This window comes from Gossypium hirsutum, chromosome A02 (genome assembly GCF_007990345.1).
Source record: "Gossypium hirsutum isolate 1008001.06 chromosome A02, Gossypium_hirsutum_v2.1, whole genome shotgun sequence".
Lineage (NCBI taxonomy): Eukaryota > Viridiplantae > Streptophyta > Magnoliopsida > Malvales > Malvaceae > Gossypium > Gossypium hirsutum.
The window spans coordinates 3,615,376-3,637,971 of NC_053425.1; the positions used below are offsets into that span (position 1 = coordinate 3,615,376).

Genomic DNA, 22,596 nt, shown 5'->3' on the forward strand with positions numbered 1-22,596 from the left:
TTATAAAATTTATAATTTTTTTTACGATTTTTCAAAAAAAATTAATTTTTAATACTTTTTTTAAATTTTATTAAATTTTAATAATTTTTCTAAAATTTATCATTTATTATAATTATTTTTTTTAATTTTTAATACGAGCATGGTCTCCATTATTTTTCTGAAAATTTTTGAGTATATTTTTTATGTATTTTAAAAAAATTAAGTACGAGAAAAAAAATAGGGGCTTAATTATTTTTTTTATTTTTTAAGAAGTTTAAGAGTTTTTTGATATATTTTAAAATTTTAAATGGTGAAAAAAAAATTAAAGATTTTTTACGCGCTTAACCCATTAAAAAATTAGTAAATTTCGAAACTATCATGAACCTATTGACGAAATTTAAATTTGAAAAAAAGTTACGTTATCTCTTAATTTATTAATAGAAAACTGGGGACAATTGAAGTTTGCAGTTGGTAAAATTTATTGTCGGTCGAAGATATATCCATATTCTACGTAAAAGATTTGCTTAATATTTATTTCCTAAAAAAAAGGTGACCACATATTTTTTGCCAAATTGCCCACATATTTATTTATGCAATTATGTTCTGCACGGCAGACTGCAAAGCCGCATGTAGAGGTTGACTTTCCAAAATATGTAAACACAGCCTTAAAAATTATTAAATTATAAATTTATATATATATTTATAAGAAAAAATTACACTTTTATAGCTTAAAATGAAAAAAAATTATGTTTAGTCGTTTAAAAAAAGTGATAAAATTATAAATTAATGTATAATAAAATTATATTTTAATCGCTCAAAAATTTATGATTCAATTTCGACTCCCTTCTAAACGAATTTCTAGATTATTTTTATTTGTGAGTTTCAAATTCTTACAATGTGTTGATGTTATGTGTTGGTTTTAATTTAAATTGTCGATTATATCTGAATTTAGTAGCGAAGTTAGGAGGATTGGTAGGAGCCCCAACCCCTTAAAATGAAATTTTTTTTATTCAGGTCATTTTATAATTTATTAAATTTTGAATTAATAATAGTAAATTTGCACTTTAACCCACAAAATGATAAAATTTTGATTTAATTCTTTTAAAGTTATAAAGGTATAGGGTATCTAAATGATAAAATTATATTTTTACTATACAATTTAATTCCAATTCCCCCAAAAAAAATTTTGGCTTCCATTTCATAATCCATTTATGCCATAATAATTTGATTCTATTTGTTCGGACACCTTTATACTCTATTGTGTTGATCTAACATCTAAATGACGCGAATTCAAATCATATCATCTTCTTCCTCTTCCTTATTAATATAATGATAAAGATCGGGAGTAAATCATAAATAAAAAATTACTTTTTATTATTTTTTAAATTTATAATTTCATTATATTTGAGTTTATTTTTATCATTGATTTTTTACAAAATATATTTTATTATTTTTATATATTCTTTTTAAATTTTTAATAAAACTTTCTTAGTGATTTTGAATATTACTAGATTTTTTTATTATAAATAAATAGTTCATACATCATCACTGGCGTGACCCATATTTAAGGTTTTCCCTTTTTGTGAAATTTTATTTTTTAAACATTTTAAATATTTTTATTAATATTATTATTTGGTAGAGGCATGAAAAATGAACTTTTTGGACCTAACTGCACGTCTTTTAAATGCCGGCGGCGATTAGGTTTTGGTAGTTTTCATTTGTGGTTCTAGATTTAACAATCTCAAATATATTTTTATGATTATTATTTGATAAGATTAAAAAAAATAGTGATGTGTCTTATTTAAAAAAAAACATTAATAAGAATTTCTTTATTAATGAAAAAAAGGTTAAAGGAAGAATGTAATAACGTAAATATTTTATTATAACACATTTATGATATAAGTGAAAAATAGAATTTTGTAGTAAAAATATGAAAAAATACTCGATTCATCTAGACAAGTGGAGAGTTGGAAAAGGATAAGAGTAGGAAGAAAGTGAGGAAGGTCTAAAGGCAAGAGAAGATGAGTAAGTAGGCAAATGCTTAAGGTTGTTGAGAATGTTCAAAAGATCTTTTTTCATTGTGTTGGAGGGTATTTTTATAAAGGAGAAGCCCCATGTATGATAACGCCATGTCACTAATAGCATGGGTGGTGGTTTGCTTGTGTGGTTGGTGAGGTGGCAAGCCAATTGTCCTCATGCGCGGTTCTGCCTTGTCATTCTCTTTGATGAGGTAATACTAGGTTATTACGCCTTGGTGGTCCCTTACTAGAGATGAGTGTGTTCTCATTAAAAGCCGATGGCTTAGAGGACAAGGCGTTTGAGTGGCAAGTCACCCAATGACCAATCAGGTGGCGTAAGATAGAGGACTGCCAAGTGATACAAGGCGGAAGGCCATTCGCGGACATCTCTCAAGTATCTTCTCATAATATCAAGTGACCACATTGGAAATGGGGTAAATGGTAAAGTGAAATTATTAAAAAATCATAATGTCTTAGGTTCAAATATTATTATGTAAAAATATTTTTCTATTTTCTTATTCAAAAGATATAAAAAGGACCAAAATACTCTTAAAACAACATAACTTACTTTATAAAGTAATAGTATGTCCGTCATTATCCAACTGAATCGATATTTAGTTAATTCGTGACAAAGGGGGCAAAGATTAAGTTATATACTTTTATAAGAGTTAAAATACAATTTAACCCTCATATATTGGCTTATATCTTCATAGTTTTCAAAAGGACTAAATTTAAATTCTAGCATTTTTGGAAGGCCGAACTATAATTTCACATATTAACTTAAAATTTTATAAATTTTTGGGGGCCTAAAGAAGTAATTTCTCATTTTAGTTCGTCCTTGTCGTAGCACCAACTTAGTTAAGGACTTAATATACAGTATAGATGACATTGTTACTATTTTAATTTATTTTTTACATATTAAACCTATCAATCAAGTTTTAACTAAATTGTAAAATTACTAAAAACGTGTTACTTTTACAAATAAACAAATATCATCTTGAGAATATTATTATTTTTATATAATTTTAAAAAATACATAAACATGTAAATTAAAATATATATTAAAATTATTTTCAATGTTTATAGTAGTTTCAACCTTTTTTTTTATTTAAATTTGCACCAGTCTTTGACATAATTTGGCGAATAGGAATCTTCTTTCCATAAAATTCAAAGACGGAAAAGCAATATTCCGCAGCTTTTGGGTACCACTTTCTAAATTTCCTAATTTATTGTAGGTTTCACGTGCTCGAAGATTCCGGGGTGCTATCATTTTTTTCGAGTGTAACCGACTCCTGAATTTAATTTTATTTTGAGTAATCGAGACTTTGAAATTATGATGAGAAAAAATCTAAAAATTCTCTACTTAATATAATTTCGTAAGTAGACGATCATGTTCCTATCTCAAAAGATTAGTACGAATTCTTTTGCGTAATTGGTTCATAACTATGGTGTGTGTTCGGGATTCATAATATGTAGAGTCAAACAAATATATATGTATAAATCTGAAAATTGATTTGAACAGTAACGTCCGATTTGGTTCTATTAAATTCAATTCTATTCCGATTTGTTTATTGTTAAAATTTATTCGATTCAGTATGGTTTATTATTCAAAAAATAAAAAGAGTTATCTGAATCAAACTTTATTTTCTTTTTAATTTGAAACTTTCTTTTATTATAACTTTTATATTCATCAATTTAACGAGTCAAAAATACAAGTTGAATAGTTTGAGGCGTGTTGGACTAGACCTGACCATGGGTTGGGTAGAGACAAGTTTATGTAAAATTTTAGGCCTGAGCCTGACTTAAAAAATAGGCCTAAAAATTCTACCTAAGGTTGTTCCAAATTAAAATGCTAAACTTAAGGCTGTTCCAAATTAAAATGCTAAACTTGAGCCTGACCCGGCCCACCCGTATTAAATTTTATTAGATAATTTTTATATAAAAATTTTAAAACTATAATACATTAAATACACTAAAAACATTAAAACAAATGTTTCTCAACAAATTGAAAATACATTGAAAAAGAGTCTTTATACTTAAATATCACTAAAATAATTACAATTTAACAAGCAAATGCCTCTAAAATAATAGTAAAAATAATAATAAAACAAAAGTTATACAATATCAAAACAATAACAACAAAATAGTAGCAATATAATAGCGAGATGGTAGTGAAACAACAATAAAACAGTTGATTTAGGCTGGGCCAACAAATCCTACCTTAGATCGACCTATTTAGAAAATGAACGTTGGTTTTTTCTTCAAACTCATTTTTCGGGCCTATATTTTTTCTCAAACCCTACTACATTTTAGGCAAGCTTTTGGACCTGGACAAGTAGCCCGACCCATATTCAAGTCTATGTTGGACACTATCCTTATGAATATTTCACCGTATAGCGTATATCTCATGATTCAACAAGCTCTCTCATTACTAAACGAGAACAAGAATCAACAGTAGAATGCAATAGAAAAATACTCAACAAACTCATAAAAGAGGAATGTGAGGAGAATGATTATTTTTTTTTGAGAATAAAACATAATCAAACTAAATTAATCTAACATAAATGAATAATTTGTTGCTCTAGCAATCTCAACAACAACTGGAAGCTCCTTTAGGCTGTCTTCGAACACTTGCACAGCTAAGTTCCTCTCTGATGTCATCTTGGCTAATTGATCTGCAACTCGATTTATTTCTCTTGGAATATACTTAATTTCCCGTTGCTCAATGGTCTGTAAAGTCATATGCATCCTTCTAACCAAGACTGAAGTTAATTAAGTCAGATGAATATCTTGAAGGGTTTCGACCGCCTCTAAGTTATTTGTATGGATCAAAACCTTTTTGTGCCCCTCTTTTTGGATGAGAGTCAGACCATATAAAATTCCCCAGGGTTCAGCATAAAAAACTGAGCAAAATCCCAAATACCGATTATATCCAGAGATCCATTAACCATCTTGTTATTATACCAACCCCGACAGCAGCCCACCCTACATTCAACTTAACAACTCCGTCAGTATATAAATGAATCCAGTTACCTGTCTGTACAGACTTATGAGCATATTTAAGGTGTCCAAACGAATCCTGCTTAAGTGCTCAAATATATTGTTTTGCCAGCTCATCGAAGACTTAATAGTCTCAACATAATTCCAAGTTATTCCTTGAAAAATAAAGAGATTCATATTTTTCTATATGCGTCATGCGGTTAAACCAAAAAGACTAGACCAGAGAACCCCCATATTCGTCAACCATATTGTAGAGCACAAACTGGTCTCCATCCACTCGAAAAGATTATCAAAAAACATTAAGTTATATACTTTTATAAGAGTTCAAATGCAATTTAACCCTTATATTGGATTATATCTTTATGGTTTTCAAAAGGACTAAATTGAAATTCTAGTATTTTTGAGAGGCCAAACTATAATTTATCACATATTAACTTAAAATTTTATAATTTTTTGAGGGCCTAAAGAAGCAACTTCTCATTTTAGTTCGCCCCGTTGTGACATCAACTTAGTTAAGGGCTTAATATGACATTGTTACTAATTTAATTTAATTTTTTACGGTTTAATTAAGTTAGTTTCACCCACTAATCTAATCTTAACTCAATTGTTAAATTATTAAAAACGCATTACTTTTACAAATAAACAAATATTATGTTGAAAATGTTTTTATTTTTATATAATTTTTAAAAAATACGTAAACATGTAAATTAAAATTTATGTTAAAAACTATTTTCAATGTTTATAGTATTTTCAACTTTTTTTTATTTAATTAAAATTTATGTTAAAAATTATTTTCAATGTTTATAGTATTTTCAATTTTTTTATTATTTAAATTTGCACCAGTGTTTGACTTTCCATGAAATTCAAAGACAAAAAAGAAATATTCCATAGCTTTTATACAACAAAAATATTTAGATTGAGCGAATTTTGTTATTTGTTTCAAAGGATTTTTTCTTGTGGGGTTTCAAGTTTTCTTTTAATTTTCTCCAGTCTTTTGTACTCTCATTTATTATAATGAAATCTATTGTTACTCGTAATTTTTTATCCTTTTTTAAAAAAATTTTCCACTTAAAATTTACGTGTTTGATCTTTTATATTCTTATTTTCTTCACTTTATTTATTGTTTAATCATGTTTATTCTATACACTTAATATTAGTACGGAAGAAGCAATGAGAAAGGTGAAGATAGACCATAAAAAATATAAAGAGATGTACTAAATTTATTATTGAAATTAATTTATTAATTAATGAATTTCAATCAAATGCATTTATTATTATAATACAAAAGTCAAATGAGATGATTTGTCCATTAGAAAAAAAAAATAGGGGCACGTTTGGTTCGCTGTATTGAATTAGAGCTGTATTGGATTAGAGGTGTAATGGATTAGAGGTGTAATGGAATAGAGGTGTAATAGCAAATCAACTGTTTGGTTGAATGTAATGGACTAGAGGCGTAATAGTAATCTTGTGTTTGGTTGAATGGAATAGAGGTGTAATAGCATAATGGAAAAAACTAAAATGACTAGAATACCCTTACCATAAATTTGTTTTGGTAAATGATTATTATTATTGTTATTTAAATTTTAATAAGATTATTAATATCAATAATAAATAATTTAATCATATTTAAACATAATTATTATTAAATATATTATAATTAAAATATATAATTTAATAAAATTCTTAATAATCAATATTCTTATATGAATTTACTCAAATCATAATATATGATACTATAAAATATAAATTAACATAATTATTATTAAATATATTATAATTAAAATATATAATTTAATAATATTATTAATAATCAATATTCTTATATGAATTTACTCAAATCATAATATATGACTGTTATTGCTTGTGATATTCTTATATAAGAATAATTAATATTCTTATATATTATTCATGTCTGAATATAATGCTCTCATACAAAATTTTCCAATTCATAATTGTTCTACAATTTGAAAAATGAATCTTTTTAGATGCTTAATTCAGGGCAATGTTAGAAAAGCAAATATCAATTCCCATCATCATGTCAAACCTTTAGGTTGAACAAAAGAGTAAAAAGGGCACTGCAGCTTTAAGATTTGAATTAACAATACAACTCTGATTCACTTTAGCAGTCATTCCTCCCTAAAAACACAGATATGAATTATCAGTCTTAAAAAGAACAACAGCTCAATTTTACTAGATAGAGATTTGCATTCATCAAAATCCATACAGGTCTGGCAACAAAATACCCCTCCCCTACTACTGTCTCATAAAAGGAAAGAGAATAAAAACACCACCTTAGAGTTCCAGAGTAATAATATAACACTGTATAGCTGACATATTTCATAACGTTTTCATCTAAATTACATGTCCAAGGACCATGACATAAACAAATGCCTGGACCATGCTTTACACTGAATAACACGATCGCCCAAATAAGTAGCATTTGATTTCAGTAACTAATGAACACATACAACAGGTACTTCGAGTGCAAAGTTCATGAATTTCTTCATAAGTCCACATCTGCCATTATCACACTTTGTCAGTAGTCAGTTGCCGGTATTGCCATTTCGAATTGCACGACGAAACTCAGCTAAGAAATCCATCTGTGAGCCAGATGAAGGCCCAGTATTGTTTGCTGGGGACATCATCTGAGGAAAAGCAAGTCAAATGCATAAGGAATGGGGACCGTGAGAAGAAGAAGAGGTGAAGGATGAAAGAATACCTGATGGGGAAGTCTGAAATTCCTCCAGGCTGAATCACTAATTCCAGAGTATAGAACTGGTCTTTTTGAAACAAGGAAAACCACAGTAAAAGGAAACAACCATTATGGAAGAAAATATCCATCAATAAACAAGAATGGAAACAAGGTCAGACATAAGGAGAAATAGGAGAAACAAAAAATAGAAATAAAAAACGACATGACAAAGGATGCCCAATATGACACTCCCAAGATCCTCTAAACAACAGGCAGCAAACACAGAACTGCTTGCAACCACAAACTAAAAGAACAAAGATAAGCATATTATGCGAGCAAAAAGAAAAAAAGAAGAAGCAAAATATGCTATAGCCTATAGGTACATTTCGACATAAAACTTGCTGCCATACTAAAATCCATATCAAATTAAATAACCTACAATTTAAACAATGACTTTGCTCTAATACTGGGAAATCACATCAATGCATATCAAGATACACACTAAATATACAAGAAGGAAGACATCTGATATTGAAATACCATCAATCTGCAAAGATGATCTCTTTACAATAAAGTCTCTATAGCTATTCATACAAGAATATGTATAACAGCTTCGACTAACAGCTACTATTAACTCCTTAGCAGACTATAATGGATAGCAAATAGTTACAATTGAACCAATTGTATAACAGCTTCGACTAACAGCTACTCTTGACTAACAGCTACTGACTATCCTTAACAATGCAGCAATGCTCGTGCGATCAATCTCAGGCATCCAATAAGAACCTTCAAAATTTTTCATACAAAGAAATACTAAGAACAACCCTCTACTTGGAGAAGCTAAATAACAATTAATCCAAAACAAAAAGAAAACTAAAACTAACAGATGCTCCCTTTTCAAAGAAAAAAAGAATAAACAATAGAAAATTGTATTCCATCTTAGTTAAGGTTATTCATTCAACCATCTGGGCTAAACCCAATTAGAAAAAGCAGAGAAACAACATTTACAAACTTTCCAGTTCCTTTTCCTTGGTTTTCAATGCAACCAAACAGATATTTAACACGAGAAAGAAAAAATAATAAGAATTACCTGGGAAGATAAGAATTGAAACTGGTTGTCTTCTGGTTCAATTTTAGGGTATTTTATCAGCCCCTCCATTGATTCTTTTCATTTGGTTTCAACAAAATAAAAAAAATTTCAAGGAACTACAACGAGAAATAAAGATAATGATAACATATATCCGATATTCATAACTCATCACAGATTCGACAGAAAAAATAACTAAACGAGCAGCAAAATTCAACGAAAACGATAAAGAAATAAACTGCTGATAGAAAGGTATTTGACTTATAGTTTTTGTGCGAAACTGAGATTAATATTTTGGATTCGATCAAACAACAAAAATTTGGAGCTATAATGATACAAAAAGAAAAGAAAAGGTTGAGAAGGAGCAAATCGGTTGTAAAGAAAAATAAAATAAAAGGTGAAGCCTGGGAGGGTAAAACAGGGAGGGTAAACTGAAGGATCGCCTAAACGGAGCAAAAGGGAGGTATTAGAAATCGGTGGATTTCACCGATTAGGTCAGTAATGGTTTAGCCCCGTAATAGCAATACATTGAACCAAACAACGGATTAGAGGCGTAATAAGTGGGGCCCACGATGCCAATACACCCAACCAAACATGCTGTAGTTGTACAACATTTATTAATTCGTTATTATCTTATTGCCATTTTGCTGCTATTTTATTATTATTTAAATATTATATAATTTTTATTTTATTGTTAATTTTATTATTATTTTATTATTTTATTGTTATTAATACTAAGTTGTAACTATATTCGTATTAATTAAGTATAAATACTTTTAATGCATTTTCAATCTATTAGGATGTGTCTTAATATTTTTAGTGTATTTGATGTATTATATTTTTAAATTTATTTATATGTAAAAAATTTAAAAAAATTAATACTAACAAGTCGAGTCGAGCTTAACCTTTTTAATCTGGGTCGAGATTGAATAGAGTTTTAAACCTATTTTTCAAATCAAACCGAACTCAAACCTAAAAAGCGTACTTAAAATTTTGCATCGATCCAACCCCAACCCGACCCAATAAACTTTACTTCCCGGCTTAGAGTATATTAAAATAAAAGACTACAAAAACTTTATATTAATTTTGTATTAGTATACTATATTAATATAATAATAATTAATGTTTTTTTATAATTTGTATGATTCATGTTTTTCATCACAAGTTAGAAATTTTGGACTTAAAAAAAAAGATTGTTGTAATTTTTTTATCTGAAATTCTTCGATGTTCAGTAGCTACATTGAGTTCGAATGAATATAAAAGCGAGCTAGAACAAATTTCTATTTTGGGGTAAATTTTAAAATTTTATCGAATTTCTTACGATTTGACCCAATAACAAGTGCATTTTTTAATTAATGTTTTGTGAGAAGAAAAATATAAAAATGATTAGCGAGCTTGAGATTAGATACCAGAACTAAGATTTCTTACCTCACCCAATGGTGAGTGCATTTTTTAATTAAAATTTATTGAGAAAAAAATAATTTTTTATATATAAAAAAGGAGGTTCCAAATTAATGTTGTTTATTAATTTATAATTAAAACTTAAATTTAAAATTTTAAGTTAATTAATGAAAAATATTTTTTTGATGTTTATTTTGTGTTTAAATTAAATTTTTATAAAATGATTTTAAGAAATTTATGAAGCAGCAAAAAATAATTTACTCAGAATCAATCAAATACTAGAAAATATTAAATTTTCTATAAATCTTTTTTCCGGAGTTGTTTTCAGCGAATTAAACAAGCCCTAATTTCATATATAAAAATTCAATCATAGAGTGAAAAGAAAAATAGGTCAAATCATGGTTGAAAAATCTAAACCGACTAATTAGACCAGTTCAATATAGACACGATCATTTATCCGATTCAATATGTATCTTAAAATAAAAAAAAATTTATTGGCCCTACGAGAGAATAGTTCAACCAATTAAATCATTGACGTAAATTGTCACGCTAGCATCTTGATAAGGGACTTAGTGATCATTGAAAGCCACCTTAACAAGAATATAAGGATTGGTAAAAATATCTCTCCAATTTTTCTCAATTTTGAAAAAAAGCAAATTGGTCCTTTTAAAATTTTTTAGAGCAATTTAATCCTTGTCAATTTCAAAAGTGAGCAATTAAGGACAATTAATCACAACATTAACATATTCACTCAATTGTACATAATTTCAATTGGTATAATAACAAATTTAGCTTCCGGTGTTTACATATTTTGTCAATTTGGTCTAGATTCTAAAAAATTCAACAAATTTAGGGTGAGTTTGGAGGGGCGGTGCGTTTACTTGCGGTTAGTGTAAAAACAGCGCTGGCGGTGAGATTAAATACTGTAGTGATACTGTAACCTGAGACAAAAAGTAAGCTAAATGCATCGCACCGCACCCAATCGCCCATCTAAACTAAGCCTTAGTCTCAATATTTACACGTTTGAATAAATGCTGTTGGTTAAGTTTGTTAAATTATTACCAAATTGACTGAATATGTATACTTTGACGGATAAATTTGTTATTATACCAATCAAAATTGTGTACAATTGAAAAATATTGACATCGTAATTAATTGTCCTTAATTACTCCGATTTTTCTAAAAGAAACCAATTTACTCAATTTTAAAATTGAAAGGGATTGGAGAAATCTTTTTACTTTTAGGATTTAACGATCAAAACACTTAACATATCAATTTTGTTGGTGTAAGAACCAGGGGAGAAGCCAATTTTCTTTTGGGGAGCGAAATTAAATTTTATATTTTTACGATAGTAAAAATGCAATTCACCACTTTAATAACCTATATCTTTATAATTTTTAAATGATTAAATCAAACTTTTATCATTTTTGGGAGCCAAAGTGTAATTTTACCATTACTAATTTAAAAATTTATAAATTTTAAAGAGCCTAAATAAAAATTTTTCTATGTTAGGAGGCAAGTAGATCTGTTTATGGGTCAGGCTACCTGCCCAGACCTAAAAGCTGTCCTGAAATTTGAGAGGATTCAAGTATTAAGCCTAAAAAATGGGCTTAGAAAAAAATAGGCCCGTTTAAACTATGGGCTCGGGCTTCATCACTGTTAAGAACTTATTTGAGTATAAAAGATTCAAAGGAATTTAATTGAATTTTTTTCTTTCATACCATTAAACCCTAAAAGTTAAAGTGATAAATATTAGTTTTATATTTTTCTTTCCAAAATATTTCTTTCAAGTGATGATTATTATAATAAGAAGGTTATTGTGATTTTTTTTTACGAAAATCAGTTGATGTAATATTTTTGTATTAGATAGTATATTAAGCATGTAAAGTTAAATAAAAATTAAAATAATTGCAAAGATAAATGTTTAATTAATAATATTCTAAGTGTTAAAATGAATAGAAAAGTTAATTTTGTCCTTCTTCTTCGACATTTGGAATATTGTGGCTGTTATTTAAAAATAAAAAATAAAAATAAAAAATATTAAATTTGATAATATGATATAATAAATTTATAAATTAAATTTTAAATATGATTATCATTTTATTATATTATTAAATATTGTCAATGTATCAATAAAAACAAAAATGTATATGTATATCTTTTTTAGAAAAAAAAATTAATTTGATTTTATTGAAAAAGTTATGAAAGAAATAGAAAATATTTCCGTAGTTTTTTTATACAAGTAAAAGTTTAATCACTTATTGTGAAGAAATCTATCTCTAAACTATTACCTTTCGCGGTTTGCGGCTAAGGTTGTGAGTGCAAGTTTGCCGTTGCTTTGTCAAGTTGCTAGCGAAAGTTATTGTTTTGTTTGATTGGTTCTGTCACTTCTTGATTTTGTTGGGGATGGATGAGACATTGCAAGGGCTATCTTTGCATGAGAAAGAGAATGTTGACCTTGTGCTTGATGGAGATATTGGGAGTGGGGGATGAAATCAACTATGATTTTACCTTGTGGATAAGTTTTTGAGAGAAAGGGCCGTTAAATTTAATGCCATGGAATGTACTCTCTTTGAGCTATAGCGCCCGTTAATAGGGGCCACGATTAAACCGATGGGGGAGAGTGGCTTGTATTTAATCGTATTCTATCATATCATTTATTTGAAGATGATTTTTTGGGGACTCTGATCATTTAGTAATTATATTTTAGTTGTTCATCAATGTTGTGTCAAGATTCAAATCTATATTTTCTCCATGAAAATGTAATATATTTTACTATTACACTCGATCACTTATCGGTGTGCATCCATATCTTAATGATATTAAATTTTGCAAAATATAGTTTTCATATATCACACTAAATTGTAATTTGTGACTGTTGGCCAAAAAAAAAATTTGTAAATTGTGATAATAAATTTCATATGGTGGCATAAGGCCCACCTTACCATGGAAAACCCAATATCATGCACCTAACACCACAACTAGCAGAAAAGCTGCTAACGACGCCGTTTTCTATCGTAACGAATAAATACAAAGCATGCAACCGAAGGACACTCGAAACAAAAAGAAAAGAACGAATGCCAAAAAGATCTGCTTCTCGTACCACCCAATCATACAAAACCTGTCGTTTTCATTTCACGGAAGGGTTTTTGTAGGGTTTTTCATTTTCTTTTATATCTTTCTTCTTTTCCTTCATTCAATTTCTGTAGAAAGTAACGATAAAAAGGGGGAAAAAAGGGAGAAAATGGGTTCGTTGAGAGATGAGGAACAGAGAGTAATGGGAAAAGAAGAAGTGGAAGAAGAAGAGAAGGAAGAGGAAGAGCCTATATTAAAACAACAAAACCAAAGGTTTTGTATGTTTCCCATTACCTATCAACCACTTTGGGAGATGTACAAGAAGGCTGAGGCTAGTTTTTGGACTGGTACTACCTATTTTCCTCTGTTTTCAGAATTTTATTGGTCATTTTTTGTGTTATTTTTTTTCTTCTCTAACTTGGGATTTTGATGTTGTTTTTGTTTGTTTGAAGTTGGGTTTGTTTTAGATTTTATGAACTTTGCTTTGTATGAATGGAATGGGAAGTCAAATTAATGGCTGGAGGCAGAGGGTTAAAGAAAAGTGGGTTGTTTGCATGGTTGAATTTTGGAATTGACTGTTGCATTGGCAATTTTGGTATCAACATCATTGTTGTTATACTGTTCATATGTTGTAATGGTTTTGAATTTTTTTTTTTAAATTTTTGTTGGCTGGCAGTCATGAGAAAAAGCATTCAAACCATTAGTTATCCCTCCAAATAAGATAACGAAAAGCTACCTTCTGTAAATGTTGATATAGACTTCTTTTCATGTTCTTGGAACTGTTTTCTTTTTCTCTTATCACGCTCCTTCATTGTTTTGTTATAATGTAGTCATGCAGGAAGGATTATTGGTTAATTGAAATGAATTTTTATTGCATAGAAGTTGACCTCCAAACTTAAAGAACAATTAATCTGATTGATGTTTCTTAGGAAATTTAACCTTAGCAATCTTGTATAAATAGTGCAATGAGCCTTTTTTCCATTCTTCTTTGTAAGCTTTTTTACCCCTTAATTTGGATCTTTTATCTGTGTATACCGACTTCCTATTATGTATTACTATTCATATCTTCTTTACCTTGTCCAGTAATTTCCTTCCCCTTGGTTTGACCTCATTCTCATCATTTTTTAATGTTATTGCAGCTGAGGAGGTTGATCTCTCACAAGACGTGCAGCATTGGGAAACCTTGTCTAGCTCAGAAAAACACTTCATAAGCCATGTGCTGGCCTTTTTTGCTGCATCTGATGGGATAGTTTTGGAGAACTTGGCTGCAAGATTCCTAAATGATGTTCAAATTCCAGAGGTAGGTATTTGTTAAGTTGTTTTGCAGGCTATTCTATGAATGCCTGTGAGTACCGATGGGACTAGTATCTTTAATTATACTTTTCATGTCTGGTTTTGCAATTTAGGATAACTTCATTCTTATATGAATGACTATAATAGGAGAATCATATTGCAACGGTGTTGGGTCTGGTGGGTAATATCAGGATAATGTTCTGTTTAATTCTTAATGATTTTGCCTGCTTAGCTAGTTTTAGACTTAAAGGCCGTTAATGACCAGTTTGTTTTACATTAAGGTAGGGGATACTTGTTTGGAAACCAGTAATCAGCCTTGTTCTTTCAAGTTTTTTTTTTAATCTAATATCAGGTTTCCCATTCTCTCAGGCCCGGGCATTCTACGGATTTCAAATTGCTATGGAGAATATCCATTCTGGTAGAAAATTGATCATTTACTAGAATTGTTTATCTTCACATCTAATGTGTGCCACCATTTAGATGTTACTACAAGAAAGTTCTTGGCCAATTTAGCCTGTCAAGGGCTTGCAGGTTTTGGTATAATCTAGCTTACAGCCACATTTCAGACTTCTGGAGAAAGCCCTCTCTAATGATTACAAATGACTTTTGGTGCTTGAAAAGTAAAGATGAGTCCAGCCTCTTGTTCAGTCTTGGTCCCAGTTAATCTTTATTGAGGTTGTCAAACTCGTTTTTAGGTTATTTTAGGGCTTGGTTTAACCTTCAAGAGTCAGTTGTTGGTTGGGCTAGATTGTCAGACTTATTTGGCCTTAACTGTCAACACAAGACTGCAGCCTAGTAAGCATTTACTAAGTTGTGGTCTTTCTGATGATTTCCCAGTATCTTGAATTAGAGTTACCTGATTGAGAATATTTTCTGCTGCCAATGGTTAGAAATGTACAGCTTGCTTTTGGAGACATATATCAAGGATTCCAAAGAAAAACATCGATTGTTCAATGCTATTGAAAGCATCCCTTGCGTCAGTAAGAAGGCTAAATGGGCTATGGATTGGATTCAGAGGTATTACTTTCATGTCCTGCTCTCTGGGGACTTAATATATTAAGCCAAAGGAGAAATTTGGTTAAAGAATTCTCAACATGTTGGACTAGAAGTTCAATAGAACATTTTTACCAAGGTTTTTCTAGCTTTAATTGATCATTGTGCCTGTTAGATATATTTAAGGCAGAATTTTTGTCCTAGATATGGTAGAACTTGATTTGCAATGATCATGTATGGATCAAATATTGAGCTCAGTAGCCTTGGCTCCTTTCTGCACCATTGAATAGCTGGAATTTGTTTGGTCAGCATCTTTGTGGTTCTCAAGCGTATTTACAGTTTAAACTAGCTATCGTTAAGTCAAAGCACTGCAGTACCTTTCTTTCTTTAAAAGGTCTCTTTGGTTTTGTCTGTATGCAGTTCCACTTCATTTGCAGAGAGACTTGTGGCTTTTGCATGTATTGAAGGAATCTTCTTTTCTGGAAGGTAATCTTCTTTATCCATTAGGTTCTTTCTGTTTCTAGAGTTTGTGTTTCTTATACTTTTCTACTATGAAGTTTAATTTTCTTTATCCATTAGGTTCTTTCTGTTTCTAGAGTTTGTGTTTCTTATACTTTTCTACTATGAAGTTTGATTTAATTTTTTAACATTTCCTTTTTATTGATTAATCATTGAGCTTTTCAGCTTTTGTGCCATTTTCTGGCTTAAAAAGAGGGGACTGATGCCTGGTTTGACATTCTCAAATGAGCTTATATCTAGAGATGAGGGGCTTCACTGTGACTTTGCTTGCCTTCTTTACGGGTAGCTTTGTATTTTTTTATTTTTATTAAAATATATTTGAAAACGATAATAGAACTTTTGCTGCTACTTTTTTTTTTTTGGGGGGGGGGACCATTGGCTGGGGTTTGGCTCCACTTCATTACTTTTTCATTCATTAATATCCAGTGCATGTTTAATCACCATTCACAAGTTGATTTTCACATTTAATAGATGAATCTTACATGGGTCCTACACATTTGAATGGTGATGATCATTGTATAGGATGTTAATGGATGAAAAAGTAATGGAGTGAATCTTAACCCTATTGGCTGGATATGTGGGTTGTATTTAAGAAGATATGGAATTTGAATGCACCTGCTTACAGGTTGCTGCAGAAGCAACTTAAATGGCAAAAAGTCCATCATATTGTTCATGAAGCAGTGGAAATCGAGACTGAGTTCGTGTGTGAAGCTCTTCCTTGTGCACTTCTTGGCATGAACTCGACACTCATGAGCCAGTACATTAAGTTCGTTGCTGATCGTCTTCTGGTATATTTCTGTTAATTTGTTTATTTTTTAACAGTTCATTTTGATAATTCTAGCTTGATATCTTGAACCACCTAGAATGAAAAATATTTAACAAATTCATATTTGAATATTATACGGATACACCAAAACACACATTTATATTAATTCCATATAACTTGTAATCTTATTTCTTAATCCTAAACTGATATAACTTTATCCGAAATAAGAAGAGATGTTTTAACACGTGACTAATAGATCATTTGACTTTCAAATTTGATCATTCTTTGTTGATGTAATACACTGAAATCCAAAAACATATTTGCATGATCATGAAATGTTACTAGTATCATCAATAGGATCATTTGTATATTTGCTTCAAGATTTTCCCTTAAAATTATATTTCTTCATGAATGAATTGCTCAAAATTTTAACTTCAAGTGGGTAAAGAAATCTAGTTTACATTTATAAAATCTTTAATCTGTTTTTTTAAAGAAAATTTCAGGGATTTGACAGGAAAAAGGTGTATTACCATTCTGAAATATATGATTTTGCAGGATGATTTTCCTGATTAAAAGAAATGATTTTTTGAGAACTTAAAAAGATATCTTTCATAGTTGAAATGGCTTTGTTGGGTGTAAAGAACTAAATTAGTGACTTGTTTCCCACTTATTTGCAGGTTTCATTGGGCTGTCAAAGAAAGTACAGCGTCGAAAATCCCTTTGATTGGATGGAATTTATATCTTTACAGTAAGTATTAATAGCCCATATTGCTGCATTTTTTTGGTTTTAAGTTATTGGATTATATAAAAGTAATGTCAATTGCAACATCTTTTATTAAGCTGACGTCCTGAAGTTGGACTCTACTACACCTAATTAAGACACAGACACCCTTTTGTCAGTGGCATTCTTTCTACCATATTTGGTTCCCTTTTTTGAACTTTTTGATTTGAATGATTCTTGCTCTTGACGGGACCCATCTAACATTGGTCCCAAAGGAATTATTGCAGAAATGAGACATGTATGTGAAATGTGAGTGTCTATATAAGTCTTCCCTTCTAACATCACCATGATAACATATAGGTAAGGAATTTGTGTGGTAAGGGATTGTAACAGTCATTGACTTTTTCGAGTATTGATTAATCATATAGTTAACACCCCCCCTTTTTTTGAGAGCAAGTGCTTGTCAAGCTTAGCTGTGTGAGTAATGATAGTATTCAACTGTTGACTTGCTGCATTTTGTATTCTAGTGTGTGCATAACCTATGGTGATTAGGTCTATATTATCGTTTATGACATATTTAGAGTCTTAATCTTCTTAAACGTGTTTTTGACTTCGCAGAGGAAAAGCTAACTTCTTTGAGAGGAGGGTTGGTGATTATCAGAAAGCATCTGTTATGTCAAGCCTTCAAAACGGAGGTAAAAACTACGTTTTCAAACTAGACGAAGACTTCTAAATCACCCCCATCGATCTAATTTCCATTTTGTTGCACACTGCAAGTATTATATAGATGCTGCCTGTTATGGGTATCAAAATATTCTTTGTAGTAGGTCTGTTTGTCTATAATATCGTTTCATTATGCCATAAATTCCAAAACATCAGTTCACCGCCTGCAACAATAAAAGCTTAAATCATGTATGTATGTATATTATGCCATGGCATTATTAGACTTTTACCATGTGCGATAATAATAATCATTTTGGATGCATATTGTTGTCCCTTATCGAAATTTTTAAGTGCCTGTCATATTCCAAGAGGTACTACGTATCTTTTATTCCCTTATTTGCTTTCATATGGTGGAAAGTCTATATTATCATTATCTAGTTTGCACTTTGCAATTGCTTATGTCTTACTTCCACTTCAATTCACTAAAATATTTATTCAATACATATCAAACTAGGTAAGTTACATAATGCATATGTGGCTGCCAATTCCATACTATATGAAACCTGAATAATAATAATAATAAAATAGTATGAGAGTTGAAGAGTTCAAATAATTAATTGAAATGTTATTTTCCTTTTGCCCCTTTTAGTGTGTGGTGCAAGGCACAACCTTGATTTTTAAACTTTAGTATTTGCAGCTTAGCAAGGATGAAAGGCATTGAGGGTCATCCTAGTCAATAATGGTCTTGTTTATTATTATTAAGGGGTAGGGCGAAGGGGAGGGGTTGTCTAGATCTGAATTCAGTACTTGATGTTAACAAGGACTTAACAAAGCAGGTTATTTGCTACTACATAAGTAGCGAGTAGAGGTAAAAGTATCATGAAGACCTTTGTACTAAGAGTTAGATTGCATTTTATTTCTCTATTAAAAAATTGGACAAATTAGTCCCTATATATTAGATCAAAGAGCAAACCGATCCTTTCTGTTAAAAATTTCATTCATTTGTACTGTTAAAAACTGACATACCTTATGGAATAACCAAATAGTGGCATGTCACGCGTACTTCATATTGATGTACAATAATCAATTTTTAATAGTAGAAATGAATGAAATTTTTAACTCAAGGATCAATTTGCTCTTTAATATAATATTCAAGGACTAATTTATCCATTTTTTAAGTAGATGAGGTAAAATAAAATTTAACTTCTAGTACAAAGGTCTTTATAGTACTTTTACTGTTAGTAAACACGTAATAATGGTCTTGTTTACTATTATTATTAGTATTAAGGGTAGGGGAAGATGAGGGGTGTCCAGATTTAGACTCGAGATTTGATGTCAATAAACACTTGAGCGATGTAAGTTATTTGTCTCTACACCGGTGATTAGTCTTGTTAGTAATGCTAATAAAATAGAAGAAATTTAAGTTATGAAACATCATAGGCACAAAAAATAGCAAAAACCAATTAATGAAGGGTCTAAATGCATTTAATTTACTGAATTTGGGGTTGGGACGGTCACTCCAGTTTTTGTTTTTTTTCCCTACATTGAGTAAAAGAATGAATTTGTAATAAAAAAAAGTGTAAAGAGGTTGGAGATTTGACAGCTTAGCTGCAAAGAACAGTGATGTAATTATACATTTAGACCCTTTTTGTTTAATATTACTGGGTTTCATCATTATGAACATAACTGTTTTTCAATTATGTTTGCTTGGCTTTGCCGTCTTGGTGTTTTGGTGGTTTGGGGTGTGGGTTAGGCACCCCCTTTTCTATTATATAAATATCAAAATTTGACAAAATTATATTAAAGGACGTGGATACTCATCATCATCTAAAATAGTTGGAATTCTCTGATATTTATTCTTTTACCACTTTTAACAACCCTGCTTCATTTTATCTATCCTGATGAGATCAGATAGTGGTGAGTGGACCATTTCACCTAACTTATTCCTTTGAGTTGGTGTTGGTTTTTGTGTGTTGAAAACGGGTTTTAAAATTTTTAAGTCATTTCGGTTTAAAATATAATTATTTGAATCAAAATGTTTAGATAAGGAACCAATCGAGTATTAGTCTGAAGAGAGATGTTAGATCAATTGATTTGTAAATCAATACGTACTGATTGAATCGGGTTAAAAAAATCAGTTGAAATAAATTTTTTTAAATTTATTTTTTGTAAATTTATTTAATTGAACCGGTGGCTTGATTGGTTTGGCCACCAATCTAATTATGAAAACCTTAGTTTGGAGTTTTGAGTTCGAATTATTTTAGATTTGAGTCAATTTTGGGTTTGTATAATTTTTGACTGAATCATTTTGGGTTTGGTTCATTTGTGTTTGAGAGTTTTTTTTAGTTTGATCATTTTAATAGATGGATTTTGAATTTAAATTTATCAAATTTTCAATTTCAGATCTAAATCGATAGGTGTAACAGTATTCATAGGATCATAAACTAGTAGTTTAGCAGATGATTGGTGCTGAGTTAGCCAAAAACGGTGTCTTAGATTCCTTTTTCTGGCATTAAATATGCAGGTCCTTGTATTATTATATAATTAATTTTTCCCGAGAAACAAACAAAACAAAACAACATATTCTCTTCTTCCTTAAACAAAAAGCACAATCTCACAAAGCCAAAACCAGCATCAAAGTGGAGGATTTTATGGATCTACCACTGCCATTTCTTATTTATTTTTCATATCAATTAATTACTTATTTTATGTGAATGTCAATGTCAATGGTGAAGGTGGAGGGGGTTGAACCGTATTTGTTGAGACTTCGAGGATAATGATAGGGTGGCCCCAATACATCACTTTCCCCTAACTAATAAGCCCTAACAGATTAAAGTCACCTCCACTTCGTCCTTTACCTACCACCTTCATGATGCTTGAATCAGGGGCGGAGTTAGAGAGTTGTCTTGATCTATCTTAAAATGAAAAGTTTCATAACATATTAAAATTTATGAAATTTTAAATTGATAATAGTAAAATTTATTTTTATCATTTATCATATTTAATTTTTTAAAAATTATAAAGATATCAACTTTTTTTTTTAAATAATTTCATTATAAGTTCTGATCATATCTGTTCTTTTTAACTCATAGCTCCTCCTCTATCCTTAAATAGGAGAATAACACGTTTCATCACACTTAAACCCACTTTCTCCTACATTGGCAACAATGCTTATACCAATAGAGTTAAGACTCAATCGACAAAAATATAGACTATTAAAATAGTAAAATTATATTTTTATATAGACAATCTGCTGGATGATATGAATATACAAATATAATTAATATATGGAAATTTATATATTTTATATAAAAAGTTATATTTCAATGTAAAAAAAGATAAGGTTCTCTCTTTTTTCCACCTTCCAATTCCTTTCCTGCAGCTAATATGTGCCAATATTATGATTATCACTTAAGGAGTAGGAATTGAGGGGCCAATTCTCATCCCCCTGTCATCGTCTTTACCTACCCTAACCACTAGAGTTTTATTTTATTTTATTTTTATTTTTTTTAATTTTTTAAAGTACACTTTATACTCCAATTGAGGTTTAATTTCACTCTAAGTACTTATCTTCTTCAAACTCTTAGGAATTTAGTCTCTCGTGTGATTAATGGATTTTTGTTGAATTGAATTTGAAATTATAACTGGTTAAAATATGTCATACATCCATGTACTCTTTGTAAATTTAGAATTTGATTCTTATACTTTTGAGATTTCAAAATTTAGGTTCAATTGTTAATATTGTTAAAATTATTTTGTTAAATTCAGATTCATTACAATGTCCTTTTCTTAATTACCACACAATGAGTTTTTTTTTTAAACAAAAAAAATAAACAGTACTAACAATTAGACTTGAAATTTAAAAAATAGAGAACTAAATTCCTAGAATTAAAACCAGAACCAAAAGAGATTAAAATTTGAAATGTTTGAAGAGTACAGGGACTTAATACAAAATTAGACCTCCAATCGATTTTTTCCTTCCCATTTCCTCCATTGAAGAAGACAACATATTTGGGGGTTAGTGTGAAGTATACACAATAATAGTTTTTTGGTATCAAACATATAAAGGAGTTTGGATGTTTGTAAGTCTTCCATTTTGTGTGGTGAGCGGTGGGTCCTTTTTTTTTTTTTGAGTTTTTATGATTCCTTAAACTTAATTTTATCTAATAAAGAAAGGTTTAACCCTACAATATCTGTTCATGCAAATTCCTACCTAACCCCTACCTTTTCCCTTTCATTTTAATCATAACTTAATTAGTATAAATATTTTTGTTTATGTAAAAAGACGTGAGTTTAAGTACACTGAAATGCATTATACTTTTATTTATGGGTTAGGGAGAGACTATAAGTAGTTTTAGATATGAAGTAAAAACAAAACAAATATGATTA

General features: G+C 29.7%; 1 protein-coding gene across 1 annotated transcript; it reads left to right on the forward strand.

Moving 5' to 3' along the window:
* Positions 1 to 13,238: 13,238 nt before the first annotated feature.
* On the forward strand, positions 13,239 to 18,529 carry LOC107943553 (ribonucleoside-diphosphate reductase small chain A). The gene is made up of 9 exons (XM_041088879.1): positions 13,239 to 13,599; positions 14,392 to 14,552; positions 14,915 to 14,963; positions 15,436 to 15,562; positions 15,959 to 16,024; positions 16,223 to 16,339; positions 16,683 to 16,845; positions 17,501 to 17,571; positions 18,163 to 18,529. The coding sequence occupies exons 1-9, from the start codon at positions 13,422 to 13,424 to the stop codon at positions 18,275 to 18,277; spliced, it is 1,047 nt and encodes a 348-aa protein (XP_040944813.1). The 5' UTR covers positions 13,239 to 13,421; the 3' UTR covers positions 18,278 to 18,529.
* The last annotated feature ends 4,067 nt before the right edge of the window (positions 18,530 to 22,596 follow it).